Raw genomic sequence first — 25694 nt, forward strand, 5'->3', positions numbered from 1 at the left:
ATATTTTACAATGCTCCATGTTTATTTAGTACTACAAAAGATTTCAGAATTAATGGGAATTTCATTCCTATTTCAGACTAGTTTATTGGTTTTGAGGAGGGAAACTTAAAATTAGATTTGGAGTAAAGCAGGTAGGTTTTAAAACTTGACATAATTCTAATATTCTTGGCCAATAACAGCATAAGGAACAGTTCCCTTACACCCTTTACTCTGTGAAAACAGAAGCTATGTTATTATTAACAAAGGTTTTTCAGTTCATGGCTTGTTCTGAGTAGGTACAAATTAAAGTTTCAGAAAAGAATATTACTGTGTATATCTGTGAAATATCTAAATCAATACAAGATATCAGTGGACAGTTTTCACTTTGTTTATACTTGCTTCTGTTTGTGATTAGAAATTGCTTACTGCAGCTTTTTTTTATTTCTAGACTAGAACAAAGGCTTCATGCTAGGCTTTTGCCTTAAAGTAGTACTCGTGTCTTCACTTATCATTGTTTGTAATTGATTTTGTTTCACTTTAGAGAGTAATTTTTAATGTTCTTTGCATGTACCTGCTCCCACACATATGTGCTAGACCTATTTCAAATCACTATATCAAAAAACGCATAAAACACGGATATGCTTATTTGCAATCAGTCCTCTGATGAAAAATTTTTGATTGAAAAGTTGGGCAGTGTTTATTTTGGGGTATAGTTATTTTGACTATGTTTGGATCAAACTGTGTCACTGACTGGTGGGCATTCCGCCTTTGTAAATTATTTGATTGGTGCCAGTTTTACTCTTGCCTTTTCCTCAGCTTCTGTTGTTTTTAGTCAGTTGTCCTGTTAGACAATTTATGTCAACCCATAACATCTCCTTTGATGTTAAGTAGTGTTATTTTAGAGTTATTAAAAGTTTTATTTGCCAGTGCTTTGGATGTACAAATTTTAAAATTAATCTTCCCATTCAATTTGTTTTAATATATTTCATATTGCAAAAATTTAACTACTTTTCTCTGTTTACTGATACTTCAAATGTATTTTTGAAAATGCACATTGTTAACATTTAAATTACATTCCCAAACTTAACAATCATACTGCACCTTTTCCACAGATTAACATTTTTAAGTCTTCTCTCCACAGCCCAAAGATACTTTTTTTTCCAAAAAGGTTTGTTAACAAATGGCCAGTGAATAATGAACTCTGAAATCTGAAAGATTCTACAATAAATAAAGTTTTGAGGGCAAGAAAAAGTCATTATTGACGGCTGGTGATATTGGAGAAAAAAAAGAATAGGTCCCTCAGGCACATATATATACATACATATATATATACACACATACATATGTATATATACACACACATACATATATATATATATGTATATATGGGTGTGTGTATATATATATATATATATACACACACACACACAGACATTACTGTCATTCATTGACTTGCTAATGAATATGAAACATTATACTTTATTGGGATAAATGATGCCATCTGAGCCTGTCACTATAATATTAAAAAAGCATATCAGAGGACTACTACCCACTCTGATGCTGTTATTTCTGGAGATGAGAGATCATAAGTTTTTGTAAGCATAAATGCTCTTTAGTAATCCAACTCTTGCTGGCCAGTGTGATCCTGCTGTAGGCGTGCCTATCTGAAGGGCTCTAAATCCTTGGATGAAAGTGTACCACATGGTACAGGAGGTTTAAGACAGTGTCAGTATTTGTCTCTGCCCTCAGAAGAATTACTGGGCTTCCTTTCCTGAAACAAGGAAGAAGTTACACAGTTAGAGGAGTAGGGAGTAGCAGAGCAATAGTGACTGCATCCTCCCTCCTCCCTGTTGCCAGCACATGTTACCTGCACTGCTCCCCTGCCGCTGAAGTAGAGAAGCTCTATGAGTATCTCTGGTATAGTGTTAGGGTTGAAAACAGCTTTAAAAAGATTGCTTAGAGCTGGGCCGTTCCTCGTTCAGGATTTGTACTAGTTAGCACAGAATAGATATTGTTCTTGAAGTTCACATTCTTCATATATGAATCTACTGAGATCCTGTAAAAATGAGCTACTGGACAGATAGAGAAAGGAAACAATTTCACATGTATTTGTATCAGAGAGGGATTTTTAGAGGGGAACTTGTCTTTTCTTACCTGTTCCAGAAAAGAACTAATCAGGTTATTAATTCTGTGAAGTTTGTCTTGTGTCACTGCACAGAAGGGCCGTGGAGGAGTATCTGAGCATCAGCAACTTACTCAGATTCATTAGAAATTCCTGCCCACGAGGTGACTATCTTGAACAGTAGCAGGGGAAAACCTCTGCTGGCTTAGAGTCATCTGAGATGCAGATTCCTCTTTCCCACTGATTTCTAGGGAGTTTTCTTTAATATGATGTTCAGAGTATAGTTTAACTTGGGGGGAGAGTTACTCTTTAAGCAATTATATAGTACTTTTATTTCAAGTGGGTTTATTTTTCATGATGGTTTACATAGGTTGCTTGTGTATTTGGGTACACATTAGATTAATTCAGAATGTTTTCATTTTCTCTTTGCAAACTGAAGGTAAATGTTTACTTTGCTCTCCAGGAAAAGTTTTCTAATCCTAATGCCAGTGTGTGATTGGATTTGATTTTACCTTTTTAATGTGAAATCTTTTATGATTTTTCATTAACAACTGCTTAATAACCTGACAGTTTCCATCAGAGATGGTGCTTTGTGTGGATTTGTAATAGAAATTATTATTATTCTTTTTAGGTTATTGAATTCCATATGATTTCAGATATTGGAGGATTAACAGATGTCTGCTAGATATTTAAGAAGCACATTTAAGGATATTAAAGAATTTCTATGTTAGAAGATATGCAAAAGCTTAAACCAGGACCTGTTGGAAAAGTTTTCTGTCTTTTTTTTTTTTTGTTTGGTTTTTTTAAGGAAGCTTCTGGATTTCCATCTTAAGAAAGAAAAAAAAAAGTAATAAAAAGGAGGGGAGTGGGCATGATGGAATGCAAAAGAACAAAAACTCAGATATTCCTAAAGTAGTCTCATGAGTTTGATGTAATACAAGAAGAGAGATATGGCTTTAAAGTCTAGCTAGACTAGGTAATTTGTTGGCTTAAACTTACCAGCTTAACACAGAACAGAGGTGTGGAGAGTGAAACCCTATAGTATATTCAGTAGATTGGTAGCGTATTCAGTCCAGGCTTTTATCCCACACTCTGATTTGTGTTGGAGACTTATTGTCTATGAAATTCCAATTATTTCAATGGCAATATAGCTGGATTTAAGGATCAGATATTGACATTGTGGCTGATAACATTTTGATTGCATGTATTCCAGGTGAATTCTGACACCACTTAGTTTTTAAACTGGAATGCTTGGACCCACTCTTCGAAAGCAGGTTAAAAAACCTGTTCTTGATCAGTAAAGTTGCACAGGATAGCTAGTCAGGTTTTTTTCAAATTATAGAGTCACACAATATGCTGAGTTGGAAGGGACCCACGAGGATCATCAAGTCCAACTTCTAGCCATGCATAAGACCATCCTCAAGAGTCATACCATGTGTCTGAGAGTATCATTCAGTTGCTTCTTGAGCTCTTAATTAATATTATTAAAATTATAAAAACCTATATTAATCAAATATAATATTATGAATAATAAACACCATGAAATTTACTATTTGTGTAAACATTAAATTGTTACATTATTCTTTTGAATAGTTGAAAATGCTCTCAACATGGCTGGCCTATAAAAAAAGCCTCCTGTCTGGCTTAGTCATAGTACTGGAAGGAGATCTTTTCTTCAATTCAACTGATTCTTATTGGTACTGAGCTTCCCAAGGCCATTGTATCTACCTTGAGCATTTTAAAAGTAATTTTGTACAAGAATAAAAATAGTTTAGCAAATACTTTTGAAGCAGGAATTTTTGAATGCTTAGGAGAAAAGAATATGTAGCTATGAAAATAGAGACAGAACAACTCTCATCCAGTGCAAAAAGTTGTGAAAAGGTTTTATTTAGAACGAGTTCTGCCTGCATAACATTTTCTACTCTTTTTTATTGTAGGCATATTATATGACAAAATATGAATTTATATAAATTTTCTGGTGGGCAGAAATGAATATGACATTTGCTTTTGAAGAAATGATATCTGTTTATTATACTTCACTTTACCTCTTACTGCATCAAAATAATTTTATGTAATGCTTTATTCCTACACCTAGACAACATTTTAATGTTGCTATAGTAATTATTGTAGCTTTAGTATTAAGAGTAGTTCAATATTTATGCTGTAGCTGTCTCTGGAAAACAGTATCCTATTATGTGTGACTATAGCACCTAATCTAAGGTAGTTCTCACAGGTCTTGTATAGGTAAGAGCTTATCTTCGTGTGATCATTCCCTCTGAAGGTAGGTGGGGTGCACTGTTCATGGATGTCCATGTCTTTCGTAATCAGCTACCTTGGACTCAGTGCATAAATTCTAGAAAACTAAATTGAGAGACAAATGACATTCATAGAAAAATCAACAGGGTTGCTATAAAAGGGTTACAATCTGACAATCAAGACAGAGCCTGGAAGACAAACAAAAATAAGTGTGACATACTGAATACTTGAGCAGTAGTCACAAACTCTTTCTACCTTCCTGCTTACCGTATAACCTCTGTACCAGGAATCTGCTGTTGGGGGTCAATAGATTTAATTAAACATTCAGCAAATAAAATCTGCTGTGGGCAGAACATGGATTTAGACTCACATTTAGAGATGAAAAAGGAAGGAGCTAGATAAGAAAAAATGTGTCTTTGGGCACTTGCGTTTGTATGCACCTATTCTACATATGTGCTATAATGCCTGCATTAAAATGGGAGCTCATTCTGATTTTGACATCCCAACATTCTGCTTAGTCAGAAAGCAAAAGTTGATGTATGCATCTTTTTCTCATTCATCCCTGCACTGCTATGAAGAATATTTCGAATGGCATAGTTGCTATAGCATGTCTCTCTACATTTTATCCTTACGTGGAATTCTATTTGTCCTAATGTTTGTCTTGAACACTATAGATGAAGGTGATTTCTTGTGAGATCATGCCTTAATTTAAAAAAACTTTCTGTAATAATACGCATACTCTTCAAAAATCATGTTTCTATGATCACTGTCAATGTTTACTTGCAATATATGGAAAAAATATACATGCAATTATGAATATTTAAATAGAATCTCTAATCTAGACCTTGAGTACAGCACATTTACCTGAAGCTTGGTATTTGCTGCCTCCAAACAAATAAATAGTAATGACTGTGTTATGTGATTTGATTTCTTCAGCAGCTCAGCTTATCCAGGAAGACTTTCCAAAGCTTTTCACAGTCTTTTAAACTATGGAACTCGAGAAATATTTTTGAAGAAAGTTCCCTTGGTGATTTTGACTGTTATCACTCTAATTAATAAGATGTATCAGTTCCTACAATTTCTCAGAGTATATATTTTACTGTTTAAATGAGTGGGATTTTCCCTTTGGTAATTGTACATGTAGGAGGCATCATAATCAGGGGTTAATATTCCTATAGCATAGCATAAAAGCAGTAATTGCCAACTGAGCATAAAAAAATTCTCAAGTTCTTTTGTTAATATGAAAATTAATTCCAGATATCTTGAAAACATCATTTTTTTCCTTCTATTCTATGGTCCTTTTCTAAATATAAGGTCAGTAATTTTTTTTTCTCTGGCAGATAGTGTTGTGGTAGTACCATGTGTGCTTATTTTTTAATGATTTTGAAAGCTTTACTTCTCAGAGACTTTCACATTTTCACCAAACTTTAGTATTGGATTCTTCCTACATTTATTTTGATGCTTACTGTTCACTGATAGGGGAAAAGTACTAACTGTGCAATATTTCAGGCACTGGTAATCCTAAAAATATATAAATAACAAATTTTTATATTCCATTCTTAGAAAAGGTGTATAGTATAAGTACCAAAGTGGTGAGCTCATTTCCTTTTGAAAAAGTATTTGAGTCAGAAGCATATTGATGTCCATGTTGCCACTGTTAAGAAGCAAAATTGAAGCAGATTCTTCTATGTTAATAAAAACATGTGCTTCTTTCCATGGTTTGAGATCTTTCTTACTTCCAGAAATTTTATTTTCCAGAAACATGATTTCTTAAAGCATAATTAGGCTGTGTTCACTTTTATTGTAGCCCTTTGGCATGGATTTGCACACACCCTCTCTGAGTGTTTCTCATATGAGTAACACTCCTTCATAAAACCATAGCAAGGCAAAATCTCTGGCCTTTTCCTTAGGTTTTGGAGAAATTTACCAGCTTTTGCAGTGGAATATATATATATATGTGTGTGTGTGTGTGTGTGTATGTGTATATAAATTTTTCATTTATATATATATATCTATATAAATGAATAATTCTTAAACAAAGAGTAATAGTTGTAATCCTGTCTTACACAAGACAGTATAATAATAATGAGCAATTCTTCATCTCTCTTTATATAACTAAATTTCTGGGAAATCATCATCAAATCCTTAGCTGATACATAGCAAAATGGTTTATATTCAAGGGATTGTTTGCTTTGTGAGATGATTCATGATCTCTTCTAAGCCTTTCATAATTATGAGGTTTGATTTTTTTTTTCCATGGTTTCTCTCCCACATGAGAATAATCTGTTTCTTCAAACCCATAACTATAGTAAAACTGGATTTGCATAATTCTGTCTTGTGACCAAACTTGAAGTTTTCATGTGTCTGATGATTCACATAGTTCATAAATTTAACGATATTTTTAAACTTGATCCATTTCAATATCTGAATTCTAGTGAAGGGGTCACTTACCTAATTCAAGTAAAACAAATTGGTATATGTGTGGGTATGAGTATGTATGTGCACATATGTCTGCATTGCCACCCAAATGTCAGACCTAAAAGATGTGTTACTAACATCAGTTCAGCAATCAGGTTCTTCTGCTAAAGGTAGTAAGGTTTCCTGTGAACACCTCCCTGTTTGTGTGTGTTCTGTGCAAGCAGTTCCAATATTATTTTGTCTGGATGAAAACAAGTGCAGAACATCAATGCCCTAGAATTTTTACCAGGCCTGGTTTCCCCTTTCAGTTTGGGAAGTCTATGAGATCATCAAGCTTTGCTTTGAGAGACATCTTCCTGCCTGTGAAGAATATGAGTGCAGGCTCTGTATTAAGACCAATATAATGCTCTGTCAAGAAACGAAGATAAAAACCACAGGAGATAGAACTGAAGGAGAAAACTGTCTGGTTGAGATTTCTATGACAATTCACACATGTATGGGATGTTCTTATGTGTTGTATTTGAGAATGTGTACATTTTATCATTTATATGGCAAAGTTTTTTTCATATCTGTTTAAAGCATCATGAAATACTGTGCATACATTTGAGTAAAAAACATTTTTAGTGTCTGCCTTTCATCCCTGAGGCTTTATGCAAATGTATAGTAGAAATGTTATATGCAAGGAAGAGTTTATCAGAATTTCATGTTAAGCAAGTTAATGACAATTTTTAGTTTGCTTGAGAGTGGTGTCAGAGGACAGTCCTTTTACCAAGAGCTTTTGCAAGATCAGTTTTTGGCTGAAGCAGTTTGTGTGGTGTTATATAGAATCCCACTCCACCAGTCAGTTGGTCACAGAAATACATCTATTGGAAGTTGGGGTTAGTAGACTGCTGTACTGGGAGTTGTCAAATACAAAGCTTAATGGAAATTAGCTGATGAGAGACTGTAGTGTAGCCTTTTATTTAGTTAAGGTTTTAGCTTTGGCTCCTCTCTCAAGTTCTCCCTTTCAGTGTCAAAGAAATTGGCATGGTAGACTGGAAAAAACTAAGGAAATTTAATTAGTGGATGTATTGGGATTACCCTGGGCTGGTATTGCATTGTACTTTTAAGTTTTCAAATTCTCTTTAACGTTAATGAAAATTTGTAGAGTCATTTAAACATCAGACTTCTCTGAAAGGTACAGTGTGTTTCCCAAAATGTTTCAGCTAAGGTTCCTAAAATGCAGAAGCACATTTACATTTAGTGAAGAACTCTTATACATTCAACCAGAGCCTTTGAGCAAACATTTACAAGTTTAGTGGCAGCCATATATAGATGCATGCTGGTTAAGTACAGAAATGCAAACATCAAAAGCATCAGCATTGTTCATCCTTTTCATCTCCTGCATTTATTGTAATGGTTGCTCTAAAAGCTGTATCAGTTGTCGAATAAGTAAATAGCAACCTTCTCAGAGAAAAACCTCGCAGTCTCTTGTTTTGAGGTTCTTGACAACATTACTGTGAATGATTTCAAAGGACATTTACTAGAAGTAAAATTTTAAGTAGTTAAATGAAGTGGAAGGAAAAATGAACAATTAAAAATAAGTTACTGCAAGCTGTTTAGGTTTTAGGTCTAATTTATTACATTTCAAAACAAGTTTTTATTTACTTATTTGTAAATTATGTGATGCCTACTAATGGTTTCATCTTTCCCTCTCCTGTGGAACTACAGAGTTAAAAATGCCACTATTTTATATGATGCCATGTCTATTGTGTATTTACAAAAAAAAAAAAAAGTCCCCCAAATTTCTCCCTAAACCAAAAGCACTTATTAAGATTTCTTTGTTTTAATCTTTCAGTTTCAAATGTCAGTTTTTAATGAGTAATACAGAAAAGCTTTTTTGTGCAATTACATTCTCTCTCTTTTATTTGATAAAAAAGTTAAAATCCACACATGCAAATTGAGTTTTAATTTTGACATAAAGGGAAAGAAATGGCATTGCACTTTCTGAAAAGTAGAGCACATACAAATACTGACTAATTTACTTGGGTTCCTTAGGAAAAAAATTAATCATTTAATGAATGTATCAACATCAGCAGCATGTATTTATATAGGGGGTTTTGTATTTTCTAACCACATGCAAACTTCTGTCATGGACATTATTATTTTTGAATATGCATAAAATTATTTTTCTGGGTTTATCTGGATTACAAGGATGATGATCACTTACTCTACGTTTGGCCATTTTCTGTGTCAAAATTATTCTTTTCTTGTGTATGTTTTATTCCTTCATGTGTAAAAAGTAGTGTACAATACATGACCTTAACACCAATTTGAATTGTAGATAATTTTTTAAAAATACAAGAAGTTTATGTTGGCTATGTTTGCACTACATAAATAAAGGCACTGATTATTTGGTAATTTGATTTTCTTTAAGTCAGCTATTTCAAAAATGAGGTCCATGTTTTAAATTCATACTTTGAAAATCATATGATAAAAAGTATGTCTGTGGATGGATGGCCGAGCTTTTGTGCACAGAAATGCAGAAAACAGAGTGGATATGAACTGCTTAACAACTGAAAATTATAAGCAAGTTTAATTTATACACTAATGAAACCTAAAAGCTATTAAAATGACAAAAATTTCACCATCTTTAGTGATTCATAGGCCTATTTTTGTTATACAGGTTAGTCATGTAGCTGGCAGTTTTCCTCTTGCATGACTCTTGTAAATTATTGTGTTCTGCTATCTGAGTGAAAAGCTATTACAGTTGTGTGAAGGAATATGACAACATTAGAAGTTTAAAGCAATTCCAAACTATACTTGTGTACAATTTCCCCATGCCTTTTTAGTTGTAGTTTTTTTTGTTTATTTTCCCTGTAGATGTAACCAAAGCAAATGTGTTACTGGTGTGATGTAATTTAAATGCACTGTTGTTGCCATGGAATTTAAAACTTTAACTCTGTGTAAAGTGAAATATGCTTTAGCACAGTTGTATTTTCTCATGGAACAGTGATCTCCAGTCACTACATCCTGGTTTATACATACTAAAATATAGCATGTTTGGTCTGGAGTATGATGTAAAGCATATTTTTATTATGTTGCACCTTTTAAAATAACCCTTCAGTCACTTTATGTCAAGTCTAACAAATTCCTATTTAGCATCGACTGCTTTCCTTTCAAGTGTTTTGACAGAAGTCATCCCTGTTAAGTGCTTTCTGAAGTAGGCTCCGGTATCTTGCCAGTAACTTGATCTGTGTTTTGTTTCAGTGTGTTGTCTGCTGACCTAGAGAACACATGCATTAGCTGCATTGATCAGTGCACCTCACATCTCATCATTTAAGAGACAATTAATACTGTGTTGTAAATACTCCCCAGAGCATATTCTTAGAGCTGGATTGCTTTACGCAGAAACCACAGGAACTGTTTGCAAAAGGGAGAGGGAGCCAAGTAGGATACAGAAAAAAAAAAGCATAAAGAAAGCTTTGTTAGGACCCAAGTGCCATTTGCTATGGTGACTTCAATTTATGTCATTCAAAATCCCTTTGCTGGTAGGGTATTTGGAAAAGAAAATTAGCTGTATTTTTGAAGTTGATTTGTTGAAAAGACACTGTAAGTGGTCACAAATATTCTAAAAACATTCCTCTTGAGAAATATGCATTTGATTGTGAAACGTGTAACTTGCAGTTAAGAGTGTAATCTTTTTAATTTTGTATTTTATCTCAAAGATTATTAACATATTATGAAATATTGGTTGACATATTTTAAACCTAATATTAATTATTTTTAAATAACATATTTTGATAGAGAAAAAATGTGTTTCTTATTTTCATTTTTGCTGTAGTGCTTATTCCACAGTGTTGAATTTCAGTGTTGTCTAATACTTAAGATAAAAGTCAGATTTTAAAGTATATCCTGTAGATGTCTAATTAAGAAATCAAGAAAGAAGAAGTGGTGTGGGCCTTTTTTTTTTCTAGTGTAAACAGAACAATTTTAGTTTGGAAAAAGGTTGTGTGCATGTTCTAACTGATGTTATCTGGGTTGACTTGGAAAGTAAGAGTTTGTAGGATCTACACAAATAGGAGTTGTTTAAAACATCTTCACATCATCGGTATGTCATCTTTTGGAATTCTCTCATTTCATTTGTATGTTGATGGAGGTATTGCTAGTTGATTTTTCAAAGTTGTTTTTGAGTGCCATCTTTGTGCCCTAATTGAAGCAGTTAGTGGGATCTTGAAGAATCCATGTCATTCAGATCAACTTTTGTTATTTGCAGGTACTACAGAGCGGGTGTGTCTGATCCAGGGAACAGTTGAAGCACTAAATGCAGTTCATGGCTTCATTGCAGAGAAGATTCGAGAAATGCCTCAGAATGTGGCCAAGACAGAGCCTGTCAGCATTCTACAGCCTCAGACCACTGTTAATCCAGACCGCATCAAACAAGTGAGTTTTTGGTTGGGAACAGAGTTACAGCAGCTCCTTAAAAGTCTTAAAACTTTAGGGCTGCAAGGGGTCAACATAACATGTTCTTTAAGAAGATGTTATTTTACACTTTAGTAACCTGCTGGTACTCTTTTTCCTTGTACTTATGTGTTCCGTGTTTCTCAGCAGTTCTTTGAGACAGTGTTTTATGAGTTTCAATGCCATTCCCTAATGTGTTTCTTTCGTAAACGTTTCCTTACTGTATAAGGTGGTAACACACTTAGAGGTTTTAGTTAAGGATTTCAGAATTTTTATCTTAAATGGTGAACCTCTGTAAATTTTAGTTTTACTAAAATCTTGCAGATTAACTGAATGTTTCCTACGTTTGTGTATATAAATAAAACCAAAAATGTTAATGTATTTTGAGACTCTAAACTAGATACTTAGAAATCTTACTTGTAATAACTTGTGATGTTTTCTACAATTCCATTTTATGTTATTTTTGGTATCTTTTTACCTATTTCACACTGATTTCTTTCAAAATTTTTGGACAATCGAAGATGTATTTGCAAGGTATTATTGGCCTAGTATTACTTATTTTTTTTAATTTTCTGTTAATTTTTTTCATAGAAAAAGTGCTCTGTAAGGAGAACGGAAAATATGCATCATCCAGGATTTTAAATTATTTTCTAATGTTTTGAATAAGAAAAAAATGAAGAAAGAATGAGTGAACATTAGTAAAATTTTGTCTTGTGTCTCTGTCCTGTATAGGATAGATTTTAGTTTTTCACCTGTCCTATGTGGGAAAAGATTGTTTCATCCTTTTGCACTAGTAAGATACAGTTTCCTTTAATTTGGTAACTGTGTGCATTTACATTACCTTGTGTATAGTAACATATACAGAATGCTTATATGAAGATGTGTTTGAACAGGATGAGTTTGGAACAGACTGCTTAGTTGGATGAAACTGAACATAAGCTATTTGTATGTTTTCTAATATTTACTATTATATTATTTTTTCTGTATATAGTAATTTTACATAAAAATGCCTAGATAATTCATAAGAAAATACCGAAAAGAAAGTCCCAGTCTTGTAGGATTAGTTTCTCAATTATTAGTCATGAAAATGATTATGCCTGAAAGAGAGAGAAAAAGCTGAAGTGATTTATATTTTAAGTGGCTTTTCTGCTCATAAAATATTAGATTTTATGCCAATACTTCTTAACCTAGTGGGAAATGAGTATTCCCTATTACAACAAAAAGTGCTTTTCCCTTTTGCAGTGAAATGAAGCTAATTTTTAAGGAAGTCAGTAAGATCCTGAGAAACTAGGTTACAGAACTATTTAGTAACATGCCTAAATACTTTCTCTCTTATATCTGAAGATCTTGTCCTCCACAGTACTTCTTCAGAAAATGTAGTTGCAAAGTTGTTGAGGGTTTTTTTGGGTTTTATTTTTTGTTTGTTTGGGTTTTTTTACTTGGTAGGGGAGAGTTTGTTGTTGGTTGGTTGGTTGTTTTGATTTGGTGGTTTGGTTATTTGTTTAGTTGTTTGTTTCTGGGGATTTGCTCTTTTTTTTTTTTTCTTTTTGGGGAGATGAGAGTTTGGTTGATTTTTTTTTTTTTAATTTTGTCTGTTTGGGTTTTTTTTCAGTTTGGTTGGTTTGTAGTTTTTTGGTTTGTAATGTCAAGTTCAATTAAATTCTGGAGGGATGGATTAGTGAACACAGCCCTAGCTAATGAAATTGAAACAGAGACTAAAGTACAATATGTACTAGCTCTACATCTTAAAATTTAAATATATTACTTGTATACATATAAGTGTATAATAATATAACTGCAAATATTTGGGGCCATGCATATGCATATGTTAAACAATTTTAACCACAATGAAGTGTTTTACTTCTCTTTTATTGAAACAACATCTATTTGTGATAAATTCACTATAAATATTGACTCAATAAATCTAAAATTCCTTATTTTTACCAAGAAAGGAAATTGGTAGCTTAGTTCTTAGGTGAAGTTTGCAGTGAATTCATCTGTCCTCCATTGTCAGAGTACACTGTATCTTAATGAAAAATATAATACCTCAATTTTAGAATTTAAAATTATAATTTTTAAAGGTTATCATGATTTATAACTCCAGTGTTGTTAATTTTTTAAATAGCAGAAAGATCACAATTTTATTGAAATTATTAGTATAATGTCTAATACAAATAACTTTTTTTTAATAAGCCTTATTAATTGCAATTTCTTGTTTTACACAAACTTCTACATGGTTCTTCCTGTCTTACAGTGTTAAGCAAGAACATTGGCACACAATGTCTTACATTGCAGATTGAAGAAATATTTGAGCTAGAGAATCTGAAATAATAAATTTTACCTTCATTTAGGGACTCCAAAATGTTCCTACCAAACAGCAAAGGTAGTTTTCTCCCAGCGAATGAGGATACCAGTAGCTGAAATCTAGCAATGCTACCCATGTTTATATGAGGATGCAGCTTTCATGTCTCTATTGATATTTCTTTGTCTTGGACTGCTTTACCAACACTCACCCTAGAGAAGAGAGTTAAGAAAGAAAATATCTTCTGGCTGTAGATTCAATGAAGAAAGCCAGTAGGTAAAACTTTTGCTGACTGCTTGAAGTTTAGCACTTTCTGTCTTCAAGAAAGGCGAGGGACACACAGAGGCTGAGTCTGGTCTGGCAATTCTCATTACCAGTAGAAGTCACTATCTGAATATTCCATCTCTTTAAGTGCAGCTCTTTCACCTTCAGAAGATTTGTAAGCAAGTCTATGTGGTTCCATTTGTGCCTTCTCTAATGCATTTTTCTATATCTCCTAATCCTGTGGACTCACCAGTAGATACCAAGTAGTTCTCTCCTCCAAGGAGGTCTGATAGATATTTGACAAATGTTTGCATCTTTTATCTCTACACAACATAGAAAATCTCTTCATAGATGTCAGCCATCTGCTATTTCTAAGTATCATGCAACAATAACCCATTCTCTTCCCTTTTACTTCCCAGAAACTGCTATGAGCATCTAACCTCTCTTTTCTCCCTTTATTAATTGCAGTGTCATACCAACTCTTTCAAACTCAGGGGAATAGAATATTGTTTTCATAAAGTGATTGTGAGCCTGAGTTGCTTTGTCTTTGTAATTAGTGTGCCAAGCTTCACATTTCACCTCTAAATTAATAGCAGCTCTTAGGAGTAGTGGAAAAGGCTGCTTAAATTTGCCTTATCACATCACCTTCAGAAACTATTACAGCTTCTTTGTAGGCTAGTTGAATTTTCCTACCAGCTTTCACTTGTTTCACAGGTAGCAAGTGTAGTAGCAGCCTGTCCAGGAAGCACATGGAAGTAGAGGGGGCCATTGCAGACATGTGCATTATATGGAAGGAAAGGTGACTTATCTTAAAGATAACTCTGCTTCAAACAGGAGTTTGCACTGTTTGACCTTCTGAGATCACTTCAAGCCTGAATCATTCTTTGATTCTATGAAATGTTTAACTACCCAAGCATAGAAAAGGATTTAGAATTTCTTCTGTGAAAATCTAGAGTAAAACGTTCACATACAGAACTTCCACTTAATGTTTTCATTGCAGTCAGTTTCACTTCAGCTTTTTCAGTAGATAATTAGCATCTCAGGAGTTAAATTTCTTTTTAGTAATCATGGTCTCAGACATTCGATTCAAAATGTGCAAAAGTGAATGTCTGAACTCAGATTTGTAATTTCATGTTCTCCTATTGAAAATAACTGCTTTTACTTCAGAACTGTTTATAACAACAAAAAAGAAACATAATTTTTAAACAAAAAAAATTACTTTCAAGCACTTAAATAGAACCTGACATTAAGAATATGCATCTAAAAATATTGGCTTAAAGGGAGGGGTTTTCCAAGGTTTGTTTTTTGGTGGTTTTTTTTTAGTATGGGTTATGAGTTCTTCAGACTATAAAGACTTATTAGACTTCACAGAATCATGAAATGGTTTTAGTTGGAAGGTGACTTAAAGATCATCTAGGTCCAGCCACTGTACCATGCACAAGGACACCTTCCACTAGACAAAGTTGCTCAAAGCCTCATCTATCCTTACCTCAAGCACTTCCAGTGATGAAGCTTCTACAACTTTGCTGGGCAACCTGTTTCATTGCCTCATCACTCGCACAGTAAAGAGTTTCTCCCTAATATCTAATCTAAATCTACCTGCTTTCAGTTTAAAACCATTATCCCTTGTCCAGTCACTACTCTCCCTGATAGGGAGTCCATCCCTATCTTTTCTATAGGCCCTCTTTAAGTACTGAAAGGCCACTATAAGGTCTCCCTGAAGCCTTCCCATCTCCAGGCTGAACAATGTCTTCATAGGAGAGGTGCTCCAGCTGCTGATCATCTTTGTCATCCTACTCTGGATCTTCTCAAGCAGGTTCATGACTTTTTTATGCTGGGGCTCCAGAACTGGATGCAGTTGAATTTTCCTTCCAGCTTTCAGTTGTTTTACAGGTAGCACGTGTTGTAACAGCCTGTCCAGGAAGCTCATGGAAGAAGAGATGGCCATTGCCATCTCTCCAGGTAGAGTCTCACCAGAGCAGAGTAGAGGGACAAATCCACCTCTCAGCCTCCTAGATATCCTTCTTTTGATGCAGCCCAGGATGCAGTTGGCTTTCTGGCCTGCAGGTGCACATTGCTGGATTATATTCAGTTTTTCATCCACCAATACTTGCAAGTTCTTCCTCCTGAAGAAACCTTCATTAGTTTCTTAAAATGTCTCTCCCTTCTGGTAAGCCACCTTCTTTTTATCACCCATTTAAGACAACAGTCTGTCACCTAAATGAAACTTTTAAACTACAATTTTCATTTGAAGTAAAAAAATAATAAGTAGCTTCATAGATTACAGTGGCTTTTCATCCAGTCAACAGTTTCTCATAAACTTCTGTCACTTTCAAACATAGGTGAAAATTTGCACCGTTACCATTCTGAAATGTATACTAAGATATGCAGGTGTCTTTATAAGTTGCAAGAATAAAACAAAAAAAAGAACTAAAAAACAAACAAAAAAAAGTCATTATTTACTAGAGAGACAGTTCTGTGCGTTGGATCCAATGGCAAAAGTTTAGCATTCCATAAAATCCTATATCCTGTCCTTTATGTGCCCTTGACTTCATTCTGGTGACAGATCACTGGGGTTTTTTTCTGTTTCATTTCAGTGGTGTTGGATATAATCTCAATATATATGCAAAACTGTTTATGAATGCAGTTAACTCTGTAGCTTATTATTAACTCTTCTGTACTTCAGAAGGCAAATGAGAATAGTGTATTTTGTTGGGGGATGAACAGCAGTATTCCACATTGCAGAAATCTCACCAGGATTTTGTTTCTTAAGAAAATTATGAAGTTCTCGTACCTTCGGATGGCTTTGTAGTTTTGGTGGTATCTTTCTGAATTCCAAAGTAGCCCAGAATGAAAAGATGACCTTTTCTTCTAGGATGAATCTTAGACTCATATCTTACATGACTTTTTTATTCCTATGCCTTGCTACATACTTCAGATTTCTGGTATTTCTGTGTTACAGCACCAGATCCTGTAGTAGTTCTATGTTACTGTGACAATTTTTGAAGAAAGAGAAGGTACTGATTCTCTTTCGTCTCATTTGATCTAATATTAATCCTACATCATTCCTTTCATCCTGAGTTGCTCTGATGATCCAAATGGCACCTGCTGGTTTGCTTTAAGATTCTTATAGAATCATACAATCATGGAATCATCCAGATTGGAAAAGACCTCTGAGATCATAAAGTCCAACCCTTGATCCACTACCACCATGGTTGCTAGACCATGGCACTAAGTGCCTCATCCAGTCTGATCTTAAAAACCTCCAGGGATGGGGAATCCACCAGCTACCTGGGCAGCCTATTCCAATGCCTGATCACCCTCTCTGTAAAAAATACCTTCCTAATACACAGCCTAGGCCTACCCTGGCAGAGCATAAGACCACGCCCTCTTGTCATACTGATAGTTACCTGGGAGAAGAAACCAATACCCCTCCTTGTCCTTAACAAAATATGAGAAAATCTTTCTTTGACATCACACTTAACTCTGCCTTTTTAGTTTCTCAAAGTCAGGTTCCTAAGAGTTCATATATGCAGATAAGTTACCTCTTAGTCTTTTAGCATTTCTCTATACCCTTGTCTCTTTTTCTATACAAAACCAAATGCAAAGAGAATGAAATATCAAAAAAATTTATTTTACTTGTCCTTTACAAAAATGAAAAAGTAGCAAGAAAATATAGATCACTATTGTCATCAAAGTAGTCTTTTTACAATCTGAATTGTAAACAAATTATTAATCCTTGATTATCTTTTTCCAAATTTTATGTTTTGAAATGTTATATATTTGTACAGTCATCACCGAGATGAGAATCATTTGCCAAAGTTATGGATTAAAGGAGATCACAGAATATACTCTCTGTTTAGCAAAGCAAGTGGTCTGTTTAGACAGGCTTATCCCTGACACTGTTGAAGGTCTAGTCATAATCAGTCTTTTAGGTTGCTCAGCACAGAGAGGTCTTGCAGTGCTCTCTGTGTCTTATTTTAGCTGCATTAGGTATTCAAGTGTTTAATACAATTTTTAAAAGATAGCACCTTTTCTTAAACTGCATTAAAATATTGATTTAAGCAGATTAGTTTTGTCATCACATTAATTTCATTGATTTAAAAGCACCAATATTAACATATGCAAGACTGAAACTCAGTATTAGACTAGTATTAATAGTAATTTAATGCAGGTAATGTTATTACCAAGATTTCCTTTGCTGGCAAGCCCTGTAGTGAGAAAATAGAAATTGATACACTGTAATTTCTACTCTTATATATATAGGAGTATACTATTAAGTACTGAGAATTAGGTTAATTGTCTCAGTACAGTTTTATTATTTATTACCCACAAGTAAGTATTAAATTTTTTTTGGTCTCTATATATATTTACATATATAAGGGTGTAATTATCATTTGAAGAGGACTCGTAGACCTTTTGGAACACCATGTAGATAGACTGTATGTAATCTATACTACCATGATAAAGCTGTATCTTCACTCTTAATCAAAAATTTGAAGTATGGATGTGTTATGCTTTGACCACATTTCTACACCCTTTAGTTTGTCATATAACCTGAGACCAGTCTCTAGCTGTGCAATCGATGTTTGTGAGCAACAAAACCAATTTTTTTTTTACTTTCAGAAAGTACTACAATTCAAATATGACTCAAACAAAATTTTATTTCTGAAGTTAAGCCTCTTTTTAAATACTTAAAATCTGCTTTCTCAAGCATCTCTTCTAGAAGTGTAAAGTTAAAACAAACACACTCTAACCTGTAAGTATATTAATTGTCACAATTATTTCATTAATTGTCACATAAGTAATGGGAAAGGAAATAATATTTAAGTAAACAGAGAAGATCAATTACATCATGATTGGACTATACTATTCAAGATACAGCTTAAGAAAACCCCAAAGTCTTAGAAGTGGTGTGTGGTAAAAATTCTGACTTTTAAGCTTCAATTAAACTATGCATGTAGCAGTCCCAAAAACTGAAACTCTGTAATGTAAGTTCATCTTAAGATTTTTAATCACTTTATACATCTCATTCTCAGAAACCTAACTACTAAATTGAAGTGCTTGCCTAATGCAAAAGACTTGCCAATTTTTTAAAAATCATTCTTTGCTGCATAATAAATCGAAATATTGAGTTCTGTTCATTTTCCTTTAAGAAACAATTTTGCTGAAAAGTTTTTGCTAAGCAATTGAAAGTGTATCAATACATTACTTTTCAGCTGGTGGAAATCCAATACAAAATCCAAATGCCTGCTTCTTTTCTTTTTCTTTTCTTTTTTTTTTTTAATGTTTGAGAAATCCCTTTGAGTTATTTTGCTATCAGAGAGATAAATAGATGTATCTCCAGAATTATATAGAAACTTAAAAAATGATTAATTTTTAAAAGAGTAGCAATTCCTTTACATATGTATAGATATATATGAAAAAATAAAAGCAGTTGTGTCAATAAAGATGTTAAGAGATTAAGCCTCAATTACAAACAACCTGATATAAAAAGATAAAATAGCACCAAATACACAAACCAATAAACCTTATTTTCAAGATTTTGCCGTTGATATGTGTATATTGCAAAAAAAGGTATATGCCCCTATTTGATTCTTGTTCATTAGTACAGTCTTGCTTTTATATTTATGAATATCTTTTATTTTTGCATTTTATTTTAAACAAGCCTCTGCTAAAATAAATTATGAATTGCTTTTTCTTAACAGATGTTATAGTTCAACAGTCACTTGGAAAGATTGTCATCACTCCTTTTTTCATTACAGCCATAGATTTCTCTGCTTTAGGAAGATTGATATGAAATGAAATCTGGGATGTTTCCAGTTTCTTAAGTCACTTGCGGTATCAATGATTAAGTCATTATTCAGTGTTGAAGTGTTTTTCATATTTCCCTGTAAAGCCAGTAGTTAGATTTAATAACAACTGTGAAGAACAAACTATTCTTCCTTTTAATAAGCTACCTAGCATGCCAAAACAGTATACAGTACCATATGCCTTAGGTAGCAGTGGTGTTGATAACAGAATCAGTTTTCTGAAATATTTTTGTTCAAAATATATAAAAATTATTTTTGTTTGGTAGTTAGGAATGGGAGTTTAATATAAGCTGTAACAAAGAACACCTATTGGGATAATATACAGTTCTCCCTTTTGTTTGGTTGGGATTGGTTTTGTTTTGGGTTGTTTTTCTGGTTTTTTTTTCACTTTTAAGATTAAATTATGATAATCAGTTCCTTGCAATTTTTAAGACTTTGATAAGAGAAATAATGCATCTCTCTAAAATCAGAAGAATAATTCTATAGTTTAATGGGCTTAGCCCTGTACTATTGTGGAATCAGAACATCTTTTGCTAAATAATTCTAGCCCCTCCCAAATGGACCCCTTTTGAATGGACCCATATTTGGTACAGAAAGACGTGGGAGGTGCTTTATAATTGCCTTGATTTTTACAATGTGTAGTGCCTGCTGCCCAAGAGTATTTTGTCAAGCTACATATTTTTTACTTAATGGTCTTGAAAAAGTCCCAATTGATGCTTAAGCTGTGTATGTTTTCTTTTGTTTTGATTGTTTTACAATGAGAGTTATAATTTGGAGACACAAAATAGGGATCTGTTTCTTAAGATTTTAATTTTTTCTGTTTTGACCACTTGTTTGTGTACAAACTCTGAAAAATGAATCTTCATACTGTTTAACATACCTCTAAAATATTTGTGTGTGCATATGTACAAGCACGTGTTTTGCTAATACGCAACTTTATGCATTCACAGTGTCCCAGCTTTCTCATATGCATTAAGAATTTTAGTGCAAAAGTATGTATACCTATTTTATGAGGGCCTGTCAATGATTGTAAGTAACAGAACTGCTGAAAGTGTGGAATTTTGCTTTATCTATTTCTAAATAGTTTTGGTTAGTAATTATATGAGCATTTAATAAATTCCATTGTATAGCACTTTAACATCTTATTTCTTGACATAAAAGTAGTGTAATTTGGGGTATTTTATAATATTTATATATTGCAAAGATGTCAAAAACATGCTTTGAATAAGTATTGTATGTTATGTTTTGAATTTTTACTTTTTCTCTACATTTATAAAAAGAGTTTTCTGTCAAAATCTAATACTTTTAAAGGAGAAATGTGTATACAAAACTTTTAAACAGAGCAGTGCTTTTTTAATATGTTCAAGAACTAATGTTAAGCATATGTATATTATTTAGAAAACATTACCAATAAATATGACTCTTAATTCTTTTTTTTGTGTTTATTTTGAACACAGGAGGATAATAAGCTATTAACCTTTGCTCAACTAAATGAACATTTTTAATGCTAATCATAAATATATTGTAGTTATTTGTTGTGAAGGTATTAGTTGCATGTTCATCCATCATGAGATTGATGCTTACATTTTTTCACCTGCTTCTAAATTAAAAAAGATAATATTTTAGCAGTTAGTATATTGCCAAAAACTCAGTAGCTTCAGTGTAACTGTTGTAAGGTATGGAACACAGTTTGCTGGCATAATGCCTTGCTGTGGAATGGTGCATCTTAAAGTGCCAAAGTAAATGTCTCCTAACTTCTTTCAAACATTGGCCCTGTTTGTTCCTAGACTGATAACTGTTTCTAGTGTGCTCATTGAACTTGCTGGAATTTTTGTTTACTTATAGTCTTCATTTTCCCCAAGAGGAGGAGAGAGGAAAGAATATATTCCTCATGTGGTCAGCATATTTTTGAGTATTTATGTGAGTTCACCATCTTGATTTCAAGTCATGAATTTGTTTTTACATGCATAAGCATGCATACTTACATGCATTATTTATCCAATTGACTTTAAATTCCATTAAGTTCCAATGAGTAGGAGAAAGATTTTGTCTTAGGCATTTTTTATTTATTTTAATTTCCTAGTTATGTTATTTTGTTGGTTTATTTATTTTTTTAACTGTTCAGTCTAAGGCTTGTAAAGGTTGATTTGCTCCTGAACTGCTTTGTTCCCAGACATTGCCATCTTCCCCAACTACCACCAAGTCCTCTCCATCTGATCCCATGACCACCTCCAGAGCCAATCAGGTACAGTATCATCCTACCATCTACACCATACTTTTCACGGGTGACAGCTTGCAAACTGGAGAAAAAGATATGGTGGGTTAAGGATTTATTCGTTCATTCACATATATACACCCATAACCATAGATATCTAACTCTAGTTACAAATTGGTAACTTAAATTGAAAACGTTTTTCTTCTTTTAATTTATTTTGTTTGGGCTTCTTTAAAATCTCTGATAAAAGCAAAGTATCTTTCAAAATATTTGGGGTTTATTTTGCATTTGATTTGATTAATAAATTGTAAGGATAAAAATCTGGTGTGTTTGTAGACAGAGTAACTCTTGGTTTGTATATGTTTATGTATATATGCACACACTTACAGATCATTTCCTGGATCATTTATAAATTATAATAGAATTACCACTAAAACTATGCTTAAATAGCTGGAATTCAACCCAGGAATGGCAAACAGATTTCTTTATTTACTTTGAAAATTTTGAAATGTATTTGTGGACAGTAACAAAGGGGCATTATTTAAATATGAAATGAAAATTTAGTTAAGAAGAATGAAGTAAAATTACACATCTCTAAAAATATGCTAAACATCTAAGTAAGTTTATTTTTTATCTTATTTTTACATGCATAAACAGTCCTTTTAGCAATATTTTAATTATAAGAATTTCTTTCTATTTTGACTGAAAAAAATACATCATCCAGTTCATTTTGTCCACAAATTATCATACTGTATATTTTTTTCTTCCCCATGAAAATTGTTAAAATACTACATACCATGATTTTTAGGACTTATTTATGCTTAATAAATACCTTATTTATTTTTAATGTTCTGTTAATATACTCTGTGTTCAAATAATGGGAGTATTCAGTATGTGTTAGCAGTGCACACAGTCTGCTTCAGTTAGCTGAATGTTGCTTCAGATCTTGCACAAGTAACATCAAATACCAGAAAAGTTCTCTTCACAAGCTAATTTCCCATGAAAGTTAGCATTGCTATTATTTACCAGTCCTCTGATATTTTATGAACTTAGAACTTGCTGATGGATGAACAAACAATTTAACATGAACAGAAGCATATTAAAGCATTATATCTTTGACCATCACATGACTATCTGTTGAAAGGGATATCTAATACAGAAAGTAATGAAACTTAGAAAGAAATTGTACAGATAGAAGAGCTACTGAGAAAAATATAAATTGTGATATCCTTCACTTCAATTTGAAAGCCTTCTTCATCAACCTGCTTCCATTCCAGCAACAGTTACTTGGCTTCATCATCATTAAATGACAAAGATAAAATCTTTACCGACAGCTAGGGATATTTTCCGAACACTCTGTTAAGCTTTTATTCTCTCTCTGTTAATTTTAGTACTTTATTTGAATTAGGTTTTGAAAATGTTAAGTGCACAGATTGTTTTTAAAGGGTTCTTACTGTTTTCTTTCTTTCCCACTTCTTTTTTTTTTTTAATTATAAGTATATCCTGATGATCATTATTTTGGAGGAAAAGGAAGAAATGCTTTTATTTACAGGAAATACTATTTGAGTTTGCTGTTTAATTAGCATAAGAGAAGTACCTACTTTGCATCTGTTCTATGAATTTTAAATTATAAAAATTATAGTGTAGTGTATAAACTTTAAATGACTCTTCAATAGCTGAAAATGCTTATGTTTATAGAAAGTTGTTCTAAGAATATTGTCAAGTAATATAGCTAAATATACAAACCAAGTGAAATGTATGCTTTGTGTCCTGTCTATATCCCACATTACATATTTTAGGGCATTTTATTCATAAGCTGTGTTCAACTCAGTGTTCAAAAAAATAATCAAGACCATTTTTGAACAGCATAAAAATTGTATATATGAAGAAGGGTAATGATTTCCTTTTGAAACTGCTTTTATTGTTAACCATTAAAATCCCTACTGGTTTATGATTATTTTATCCCTGCTAGTATTTTCTAGTGATTTCTAGCCCTTCCAGCAGGAAGCACAAAGCACATGATAAGGCAGTTAAGGCTTTTCTAGTGTTAAGTGATGTAGCTGGCAATTGTTCCCAGACTGTAGTAGTGATTAGCATTCAACAGCAGTGTATCGACAAGCATCTGCACTGCGGCTGTCACACAAAAATAGGTTCCAACACAATAATCTCAAACCTGTCGGTAGTCATGTAAGCACCCAATAGGAGAGTATTAGAGGATAAGAAATGTTTGTTTCAATATACAGCTGAGCAAGATGACTCTCAATAGAAAATAACCATTCAAATACAGGTTTTCTAAGAAGATGTTATATTATGATAACAGTTAACTGAATGGATGTCAGGAAATCCAGTGTTAAGGTGTAAGGTAAATTCACAGCACATTCTGTTGTGTGGATATAGTAGCATATCAGGCTTAAAATCAATCAATTTTCTGTAATATTTTAAACATGAGATGATATTTTGTATTATAGATTAGTAAGATGATTAAGCAAGCTTTAAGCAACACTTAATGATGGGTTGCTGTTGGAGATTTTTAAAGTGGGTTGGAGGATTCCTCGTAAGTTATTGCAATTAGAGAATTGTTGCAGGACCATAGAATATATTGAATTGGAAAGAAATCACAAGGATCATTGATCCCAACTCCTGGCCCTGCACAGGTCCATCCCCAAGAGTCACACCATGTGCCTGAAAGTATCATCCAAATGTTTCTTGAACTCTGTCAGGCTTGGTGTTGTGACCACTTTTCTCTGGGGAGCCTGTTCCTGTGCCCAACCACCCTCTGGGGGAAGAACCTTTTTCTAATATCCAACCTAAACCTCCCCAGACACAACTTCAGGTAATCATTGCCTCAGGTCCTGTCACTGCTCACCACAGAGAAGAGATCAGTGCCTGGCCCTGCTCTTCCCCTCATGAGGAAGTTGTACATTTCTGTAAGGTCTCCTCTCAGTCTCCTCTTCTCTAGGCTGAAGAGACCAAGTGACTTCAGCCACTCTTCATATGGCTTCCCCTCAAGGCCCTTCACCATCTTTGTTTCCCTCCTTTGGATCCTCTCTAAGAGCTTAATATCTTTCTTGTACTGCAGTGCCCAAACCTGCACACAATATTCAAGATGAGGCTGCCCCAGTGCAGAGCAGAGTGGGACAATCCCCTCCCTTGACTGGCTGGAAATGTTTTCCTTGATGCCCCTAAGGACATGGTTGGCCCTCCTGGCTGCCAGGGCACTGCTGACTTGAGTCTGTGTTGAACATAACTGACAAGAACGTTCTCTCTGTACCAACATGTCAGTTGTGCTCCCCTAAAAGAGCTTGAAAAATTTCTAGGCACTCTTTTTATTATAAGAGGAAAATAGGTCTGCCAACAGGGGTCAGAGGAAGCTAGGCAGGAAATCTGGCTTGTATTAGGTCTTCCTTTTAATGACTCACTTTGCCTCCATTCAGATGAGATCAGAACTCCTTTGTATGGCAGTTTCAGCTTCTGATGAATTGTTTTTGGAAAAATCCAGTGTTGATGAACTACTTGTTTTATAATAGAAGAGGATAGTCTCCAAAAATGTCTTATCTAGTGGAAGAAAACAGTTTCTTCAGAGCTGTCATGTGTTACATTATACTGAGTTGCTATGGATGCGACAGAAACCTCTGCACTGGAAGTGCTTTTCTCTTTGGTCCTTTGTTCCCAGAAGTTATACACTTGTCAATATTATTCTTGTAAATCTCTTGTTTATTTTTTCAGTATAACTTCCTTGGACCTTTGTTTGCACTTGAAATCCATATTCTGCACACTTTCCAAGAAAGAAAGAACCAAAGAGGCAATAAAATTAAGGCCATTTCCAGTAACTCTTTTTCCCCCTCCTGTCTGCCTATCAACTCAATCTTTCTGTACGTTTAGACT

General features: G+C 33.6%; 1 protein-coding gene across 3 annotated transcripts in view; it reads left to right on the plus strand.

The window, feature by feature from the left end:
• The window catches only part of NOVA1 (NOVA alternative splicing regulator 1), a 140135-nt gene that overhangs the window by 92587 nt on the left and 21854 nt on the right, over positions 1-25694 (plus strand). For 2 of the 3 annotated variants that reach the window (XM_071558012.1, XM_071558014.1), the window contains 2 exons: positions 11031-11197; positions 21768-21839. In XM_071558012.1, coding sequence (XP_071414113.1) covers positions 11031-11197; positions 21768-21839 — 239 coding nt within the window. The remainder of the gene's footprint in view (positions 1-11030; positions 11198-21767; positions 21840-25694) is intronic. The other variant, XM_071558013.1, reaches the window with a different exon arrangement.

Source organism: Pithys albifrons, chromosome 6 (assembly GCF_047495875.1).
Source record: "Pithys albifrons albifrons isolate INPA30051 chromosome 6, PitAlb_v1, whole genome shotgun sequence".
Taxonomy (NCBI): Eukaryota; Metazoa; Chordata; class Aves; order Passeriformes; family Thamnophilidae; genus Pithys; species Pithys albifrons.